Genomic DNA, 8,961 nt, shown 5'->3' with positions numbered 1-8,961 from the left:
AATCGATCCTAATATCTACTCTTATTTATTAATATCATCAAATTAAAACAAAATAAATTTCTTCTGTCAAAATCACACTGAACATAACCTCAACTTAGTTAAGTAACCGAACGTGTGAAGCTCTAAATTGTTTAATTAATATAAAATATAAATTAAATCATTATTTATTGATGTCATGGGTAAAACTATATCGAAAATTATAACGAAACCAATACGAGAATTTAATATAGAAAGTAGAGCTCATAAAGTTATTTCTCAACCAAAACCAACTCCAGCACCTAAATACAAATCGGATGAATTAAGTTACCAACAAATGCTTAAAAATCAACCTGAAGAATTCAAAAAGGCTTTAGAGAAAGATGATGGTTTAGATAAACGTTTAAAAGATGTATTTATTAGATCTCATGATCCAATGGTAATTTTTTTAAATTAACTAATTAATTTATACAATATAATATCATTTTAGGTTAAACATGAATCGCAAGGCACAACAAACCCTGATAGACCTTTACCTACTTCTAGAACGTACGTAGATAGTGGAGATTATGGATTTTACGAACCTAAAAAAGTTCCTTTGGGGCGAGTTACATTGAGAAATGTGGTTAAATTTATATCTGATCATCAAAGCGATAAAAAAACATTTAGTGCTAGTAAAATAGCTGAACAGTATTTACTTCCAGAAGATACAACAAGTAAGATTTTTTTTAATCTATTAATAAATTAACTTTTTATAAGTCATTTTTTTAAGATCACATATTGAAGTATTACAAAATGTACGAAGTTTATATTCCACAAGAACGAGATGTAAAAGCAAAATTTGCGGGGCCCGCGGTGCCTCGAAAGAAAATTACAGTACACAACAAATTAAAAATGTTGGACTTTAAAGATAAAAAAAACGATAAATAGTTGTTAATTAAATGTGTTTAGATTGGTGTTAAATATAATAATAGAATAAAAATTGTAATTTTTTTATTTTGATTAAGTTTAGAACGTATCCTTCATATATGAATGAATATAGTGCTGATACGACGTGCGGCTATATTCGTAGTATTGGTTGCGTTGAAGGAAGGGGCGGTCAGCCAACAATAAAACAAAAAATTTCCGCCATTTTGGTGCGAGTTAACGGCGATTTTCCTGGATTTATATCTGTCATCGGTTAGTTACGTGTCCAAAACCGTGCTAATATGTGCCTGTGATAACGTTAAGTGCGCGCCCCCTTATATATTTGTTATCCCCACGAACCGTAGTGATATGAACTAAAAACTATACAAGTGTTATATCTACATCTATATATACATATATTTGTTGTTTTCCTTTTTTCTCGCGAAACCCATAAGAGACGAAACCGTTTTAATAATGAGCACTAGGGATGATGAGTACGATTATTTATTTAAAGGTACGTTTCAAGTTTTAGTTGGTTTTGGTTTTAACGGGATTATTTTCGCATATAGATTTTTAATCCGGGTTATTTGTGTGCCAGTGTCCATTTGACGTAACTGTCATGTTGATGACAAGGCATAGTGTTATTTTTTAAGAGGTCAAGTGATCGAAACCATTTAATCTTGTAATAATAATAAATTAAATGTCCTATTCTATTATTACAATTCAATTTTGTTAGTTGTATTAACCCGGTTTTTTTTTGACATTATCTTTATTGTCTCGTAAATAGAAATTAGTCACCTATTTTTTTTGTTCGTGAATCAGCGGTTTCGATTCCACTTTAAATATATTCATACAATTTATCACCTTTGTTGCTAATCTATTTGTTTTATACATTGATTTTTTACTTTGCAGTTGTTTTAATCGGCGATTCCGGCGTCGGAAAGAGTAATTTATTATCGAGGTTCACTAGGAATGAGTTCAATTTGGAGTCCAAGTCTACGATTGGTGTCGAATTCGCCACACGTAGCATACAGGTTGGTTTCAATATTCTTTGGTTAACCCTAATACATGTTTTAATTCGATTAAAATTTTTGACAAGAAAAAAATTTAGGTTATGATTCAACTGTCAAAGTGACAGTTCCTTTAAAATGTTTTTAATTGTTTAAATTGATGCTTTTAAACATTCCCTTTTAATTTTTTTTAATAATCAATCACTTACGAGTTATTGTGGAACAAAAAATCAGGACCAATTTTGGTGTAATTTAATCATTTCGCTTAAAAATCGACTATTTTTTTTTGTAATGGACAGGAGATCGCTCAAGTAAGTCGTTACAAATAAAAAAAAGTGTGGAAAAATGTAAAACTTATCGAAAAATCACTTTAAAGTTTCGACGTGACGTCACTTAACCATATATTTTCGCAGCACATTTGCTTAAAACGCATATTTTCGGATGAAATACGGCTGTTTCTTAGGTTTTCGACGCACAACGACTAAAATGTCGTTGTTTATCATCTATAATCTAAACGTTTTAACTTATTGATTCCTGAATGCTGGCTACTGTTGGCAAAAGACTAATTATTGCTATCAAAAGATCAAATACTGCTAGTAAAAAGACTAAAAACTGCTTGGAAAGAGGAAATACTACTTCAAAAAGTTACCTACTGCTTCTAAAATGCTAGATACTGCAAAAAAAGACCACAACTTACTTGGAAAAGGCTAGATACTGTTTTCAAAATAATACCTATTGCTTCCAGAATGCTAAACACTGCTGTTAAAGGTTTTGACCTACTTGAACAGGCGGAATACTGCTTCCAAGACTACTTATTGCTTTCAAAGACTTTAATAATTGTTTGGAGAAGAGATATGCTTTCTAAAAGGCTACCTACTGCTTCCAGAATGTTAGATACTGCTGGAAAAGACTAATAACTGCTTAGAAAGAAGAGATATGCTTCCCAAAAAGCTACCTAATGTACCAGAATTCTAAATACTACTAGAAAAGACTAATAACTACTTGGGAAAAAGAGATATGCTCTCTAAAAAAGGCACCTACTGCTTCCAAAATGCTAGATACTGGTGGAAAAGATTACAATCTGCTTAGAGAAGACTAGATAGTACTAACAAACAACTACAATCTGATTGGAAAGACGAGATACTGCTTCCATAAGACTACTTACTGCTTTCAGAGCGCTATATACTACTAGAGAAGTAGGAAACTATTATCTCCCTTTTCAAAAGACTATTAACTACTTTCAGAATATTAAATATTGTTGGAAAGACTACTACTTGCTTGGAGTAAGCTAGATATTGTTGGCAAAGACTACTTAATACTTTTAGAAGACTATATACTGCTGTCAAAACACTACTAAGTACTTGGAGTTTACAATACTACTGGCTGAAGACTATTTACTGCAATTATTCTCCTGTTGAGTGATATCTTTTTGTGTCCCTTCCATTACAGATTGAATAATTGCTGCTACAACACTAGTAGTCACTCTTTGTCACTCAGATGCACCATATCTTTTTAGAGGAGGGTAGGGTCCCCTCTTTAAACGTTACATTCGAATCAACCTAATTTACTGATTTATTTGAGCAGAGGGTGGTTTATAAATTCTGGGCTGGGCTAAGCCTGATACTTTCTAGGTCTAGTGTTAGTTCTTGTTTTACACTAGGACTATCACTAAAACTAACATAAGACCTAGAACTAGAATCATTCGGGTTTAGCCGTCTTGAGAGACGTGGAGCTAAAACCGAATGTTTCTAGTTTTCGGTCTAGTGTCAGTTTTAGTTTTGCATTTGAACTAACACAAGACCAAGAACTAGAATCATTCGGGTTTACCCGTCTTGAGAGACGTGCGACTAAATCCGAATGTTTCTAGTTCTAGGTCTATTGTTAGTTCTAGTGACAGTGATAGGTAGCGTTGGTTAGTTTAAGATATCAGTACGTTGCATTTTTTTATTGCAGTAAAACTAGAACTAACACATTACCTAGAACTAGAATCATTCGGGTTTAGCCGTCTTGAGAGACGTGCGGCTAAACTCGAATGTTTCTAGTTCTAAGTCTACTGTTAGTTCTAGTGACAGTGATAGGTAGCGCTAGTTAACATAAGATATTACTACGTTGCATTTTTTTATTGCACTAAAACTAGAACTAACACAAGACCTAGAATTAGAATCATTCGGGTTTAGCCGTCTTGAGAGACGTGCAGCTAAACCCGAATGTTTCTAGTTCTAGGTCTATTGCTAGTTCTAGTGACAGTGATAGGTAGCGTTGGTTAGTATAAGATATCATTACGTTGCATTTTTTATTGCAGTAAAACTAGAACTAACAAGACCTAGAACTAGAATCATTCGGGTTTAGCCGTCTTAAGAGACGTGCGGCTAAACCCGAATGTTTCTAGTTTTCGGTCTAGTGTCAGTTTTAGTTTTACATTTGAACTAACACAAGACCAAGAATTAAAATCATTCGGATTTAGCCGTCTTGAGAGACGTGCGGTTAAACCCGAATGTTTCTAGTTCTTGGTCTATTCCTAGTTCTAGTGACAATGATAGGTAGCGTTGGTTAGTGTAAGATATCACTACGTTACATTTTTTTATTGCACTAAAACTATCACTAGAACTAACACTAGACTTAGAACTACAATCATTCGGGGTTAGCCGTCTTGAGAGACGTGCGGCTAAACCCGAATGTTTCTAGTTCTAAGTCTAGTGTTAATTCTAGTTTTAAATGTTGTTTAGCGTTAAATTGTGGTATATTTTCATTGAAAGAAAAGTAGAACTAGCACTAGACCTAGAACTAGAAACATTCGGTCACAAAACGAGACGTCATATCGAACTTTAATGTGATTTTTCGGTATGTTCTACACTTTTCTGCGCTATTTTTTTTATTTTTAACGTGTTTTTTGGGTTGGGTTGGGTTGATTTCAAACTGATTAAAAAAATATCGTCGATTTTCAAGCCATATGATTATTCTTAATTTTTCCCAAATTTTTGGAAAGTTATAAATATTGAAATACAACATAATCTAGTGTTTCGATAACTAACTTTCCGCACATTATTCCTTTTAAAGGGAGATCTCTGAGAATACCTGCAAAGTTACTAGGGTTTTTCTTCGTTCCCCTCCCTACATTTTATGCCATATACAATATTGTATTACAAAAAGAATTTCTTAACATCTTCGTTTGCAAAATAGAACCCTCGTCATATTATTGCTGAATACTAAGAACAAAGGAATTTGATTGCTTGTTAATCGTTGTTTATTGCCTCATTAAAAATAAAAACTTGTTGAATCGATAACTTATCAATACCATTCATGACTTAATTTAAAAACACTTAATTAATAATTTTTGTTTCTCAATTGAAATTTAGGTGGATGGTAAAACCATAAAAGCTCAAATATGGGATACGGCCGGTCAAGAACGTTACAGAGCGATAACGGCAGCTTATTATCGTGGTGCAGTCGGAGCTCTTCTCGTCTACGACATCGCAAAACATTTAACCTACGAAAACGTCGAACGCTGGTTACGCGAATTGCGCGATCACGCCGACCAAAACATCGTGATAATGTTGGTTGGGAATAAGTCGGATTTGAGGCACTTAAGAGCCGTGCTAACGGACGAGGCGAAAGCGTTCGCCGAGAAGAACGGTCTCTCGTTTATTGAGACGTCCGCTCTCGATTCGACGAACGTCGACAACGCGTTCCAAAACATCCTGACGGAAATCTACCGGATCGTCTCACAAAAGCAAATTCGTGACCCACCCGAAGGTGACACCATCCGGCCGCACAACGTTGAACCCATCGACGTTAAACCTACCGATAATTCGGACAGCGCTCGAAAACAGTGCTGTTAGTTACGAAGAAGCGCTGGGTTTTTAGCAATATTATTCGGTTATTGCCACATTGCAGGTAAATTCTAATAATTTTTTATTCGATATTTATTTATAAACTTTTTAAATGTTTTATATATTTTTAGTTTAACACTGAGGAATTACTTCATGACTTACAATCTTCAAATTATAAAAGTATAAATAAATTATGATAGCTGGGTTGATTAAGGCTAGAGAGGTTCTTCTTATTTTGTTAATCTCATTGGGTTTTTCTGACATATTAAGTCAAAGGGAAATGGTTCATAGTTGCATTATATACTATTATATATACTAACTTTTACACTGTGTATATTGGATATATTGTTATAACATCTTCTTGGTTGCAAAACATAACCTCTCTGTTAAATTGAATTATCAGATGAGTGTCTTAAATGGAATAAAAGGGTCCTTTCCACTTCTTGAGCTAGTCTTCTTGTGTTAATTCTTATTGAATCCCTTCCTAAACAAGAGATACAAACACAAATTAAGAAATTTGAAGATTGCAAATGAAGTTATTTCTGAATTACATTAAAAATTAATGTATTAATATTCAACGAGATATGTTGAATAAACAATAATTATAAAAAATGATTATTAATAATATATTTTTAACTTGTTTAGAAAAATCATCAACGTAGTAGTGGAGCCTCACCGTACGCTATTTTGTTGTCATTTAAATAAAAAAAAAAAAAACTAAGAAATTAAATTTATCAAAAATACTTCATTAGCGAGGACGGAAATGAAAAATAAAAAAGGATTTAAAAAATTTAATTAATTAAATAATGTACACAACAACGTAAGAGCGCCGCCGCAAATGTTTAAGTAATTAGTAAAAAATTAAAAATGGGCATACTTAAGTAAAAAATTTTTGTCGTCGGCCATCCCCCCTTCGTCTACTTTTTGGGCAACAGGAACACCACTGTACATAGTTAGGAATCGTCAAAGTGAATGAGATGGACGAGGTTTCGTTGGTCCGGCGTATAAAAAAAATCAAAGTAGTAGGTCGTAGTTATATGTTAACGTTTGTGAAAGTTGGCTGTACACTTTTAAATGTTAAAAAAATACGAAAAAAATTATCGAGAGAGCGCGTTAAGTTTTTTTCTTTATACTTTTTTGTATTTTGAGTTAGTTTATTATAGCGACTCCTCCCCACACCCAGTTTTTGATGCAGTGTCTCATTATCCTCTTTAAAACCCATACCTTCAACCCCGTTTATTGCAAAATCTTGGGTTTTTATTACTACTACACTTTCCTGTCTCATGAGAGTTTTAAAATTAATAAAAAAAAAACAGAAAAAATACAAGAAACTATGTGTATGCTACAATAAAGTACATATAATATATTATTAAAATCTATATATAAATATAATATAAAATAACGTATATATGCTTAGTTTTCATCTTTTTATTAGGGATTCATTTTTAAATAAATTTCAGTAACTTATTAATTTGTTTTTTTGAGTTTTATTTATTAATAATCCTATATATTTTGATATATTAAAGAATAATCTAGTGTTGAATAACAATTAAAATTAGAACTAACACTAAACCAAGAACTAGAAACATTCAGGTTTTGCCATCTTAAGAGACTCACTATTCTTACATTTAATATACATAATTATTATTGAATATACCTGGCTTTCAAACGACAAAGATTATTAGTTAGTTCTAGTTTTCGCTCAATAAAAATATACAACAATCTAGCACTGAATAACGACAAAAACTAGAACTAACGACCTAAAACTAGAAACTTTCTTCAGACGCATGGCTAAACCCGATTTTTTTTTTAGTTCTAGGTCTAGTGTTAGTTCTAGTTTTACACTAACACTGTTACTATGTAGAACTAACACTATACCTAGAAGTAGAATCGTTTGGGTTTAGCCACACGTCTGTAAAGACGGCTAAACCCAAATGATTCTAATTCTAGGTATACAGTTAGTTCTTGTTTTACACTAGAACTAACATTAAAACTAGAAACATTCGGGTTTAGCCGAGCGTCTCATAAGACGGCTAAATGATTCTAGTTCTTGGTCTAGTGTTAGTTCTACTTTTGGTTTAATAAAAATATACAACAATCTGGCGCTGCACAACAATTAAAAGACGTTTTCAGATGCACAGCTAAACCGGAAACGTTCTAGGTCTAGTATTACACTAACACTGTCTGAAAAATCTAGAACTAACACTATACCTAAAACTAGAATCATTTGGGTTTAGTCGTACATCTCTTAAGACGGCTAAACCCGAATGTTCCTAGTTCTAATTCTAGTGTTAGTTCTAGTTTTACATTATCACTGTCACTAGAGCTAACACTAGACCCAAAAATTAGAATCATTCAGGTTTAGCCGTCTTATGAGACGTATGGCTAAACCCGAATGTTTCTAGTTTTAGGTTTAGTGTTAGTTCTAGTTTTAGTTTAATGAAGAATGTACAACAATCTAATGTTGAATAACAACTAAAATAAGAATTAATACTAGCGTTAGAACTAACACTAGAATCATTCAGGTTTAGCCATCTTTAAAAGACTCACGTCTAAACCAGTCTAGGTCTAGTGTTAATTCCAGTTTTAACTCTAGGTGGTTCAGAGATTTTTTGGCCCTAACTGGTACAACTAGGTCTGCGTAAACCTACATGGAATTTGTATCGGAATACATAGGCAGATGTACTAAAAGTGTATATAAATGTGTTTAATGCTAGGAAAAAGACAAGGTCAATAATAAAAATATATTTTTATATTTTCTAAGTAACAATGTAGGAAAATAAATGTTAGACACGGCTTTCAAGGCACGCGTACTTGGCATGTTAATGCTGTTGACACACCGGTTTTTTTCACCACTTGTAATCAATGCTGCTTTTTATCCAATTTATAGCACAGCAAGCACGATGGTCGAGTCGCAGAAGAAACGGCATGGACTGGTTGATCGTCTTATGGTGGGCTTACAGCTACCTGCGAAAAAACATTGAATAATTGAATGCAGCCAAGTCCGCCACGTCCAACATGTTATAGAACAGAGTTAACGGCCATCGGTTTGTGCCCCATTTGCGCGAGTAACCGCTACCCATCTAATCCATGATGTCCACTCCGGATTTATACATATTGTAGTCCAGAATTTGAAGTAAGTGGCTTCGACGGCGGAATTGTATTATTCGATCGAGATGAGAACCACAACATTTATGTGACATATGAACATAGCGCGATGTTATTATTGTGGTAACCAA

The 8,961-nt window shown here is 33.2% G+C and overlaps 2 protein-coding genes across 3 annotated transcripts; both read left to right on the top strand.

Moving 5' to 3' along the window:
* Positions 1-48: 48 nt before the first annotated feature.
* LOC111429569 (protein NDUFAF4 homolog) lies at positions 49-952 on the top strand. The gene is made up of 3 exons (XM_023065511.2): positions 49-415; positions 467-692; positions 749-952. The coding sequence occupies exons 1-3, from the start codon at positions 176-178 to the stop codon at positions 904-906; spliced, it is 624 nt and encodes a 207-aa protein (XP_022921279.2). The 5' UTR covers positions 49-175; the 3' UTR covers positions 907-952.
* Positions 953-1,039: 87 nt separating this feature from the next.
* LOC111429563 (RAS oncogene family member Rab11) lies at positions 1,040-7,193 on the top strand. 2 transcript variants are annotated; one of them, XM_023065503.2, is made up of 4 exons: positions 1,040-1,396; positions 1,795-1,916; positions 5,249-5,786; positions 6,368-7,193. In XM_023065503.2, exons 1-3 carry the CDS (start codon positions 1,357-1,359, stop codon positions 5,729-5,731), a joined length of 645 nt encoding a protein of 214 aa, XP_022921271.1. In that variant the 5' UTR covers positions 1,040-1,356; the 3' UTR covers positions 5,732-5,786; positions 6,368-7,193. The 2 variants fall into 2 exon arrangements, with proteins under 2 accessions (XP_022921271.1, XP_071051286.1); XM_071195185.1 differs by lacking the exon at positions 6,368-7,193 and adding an exon at positions 5,854-6,161.
* Positions 7,194-8,961: the final 1,768 nt, after the last annotated feature.

This window comes from Onthophagus taurus, chromosome 3 (assembly GCF_036711975.1).
Source record: "Onthophagus taurus isolate NC chromosome 3, IU_Otau_3.0, whole genome shotgun sequence".
Taxonomy (NCBI): domain Eukaryota; kingdom Metazoa; phylum Arthropoda; class Insecta; order Coleoptera; family Scarabaeidae; genus Onthophagus; species Onthophagus taurus.
This window is presented reverse-complemented; position numbering and strand designations above follow the sequence as displayed.

Excerpts from the sequence above, each read along its gene's own strand:
- LOC111429569 (XM_023065511.2), top strand. The coding sequence starts at position 176 with ATGGGTAAAACTATATCGAAAATTATAACGAAACCAATACGAGAATTT. Across the intron at positions 416-466 it reads TTAGATCTCATGATCCAATG|GTTAAACATGAATCGCAAGG; the intron begins GTAATTTTTTTA and ends ATATCATTTTAG. Across the intron at positions 693-748 it reads ACTTCCAGAAGATACAACAA|ATCACATATTGAAGTATTAC; the intron begins GTAAGATTTTTT and ends CATTTTTTTAAG.
- LOC111429563 (XM_023065503.2), top strand. The coding sequence starts at position 1,357 with ATGAGCACTAGGGATGATGAGTACGATTATTTATTTAAAG. Across the intron at positions 1,397-1,794 it reads GTACGATTATTTATTTAAAG|TTGTTTTAATCGGCGATTCC; the intron begins GTACGTTTCAAG and ends TTTACTTTGCAG. Across the intron at positions 1,917-5,248 it reads TCGCCACACGTAGCATACAG|GTGGATGGTAAAACCATAAA; the intron begins GTTGGTTTCAAT and ends ATTGAAATTTAG.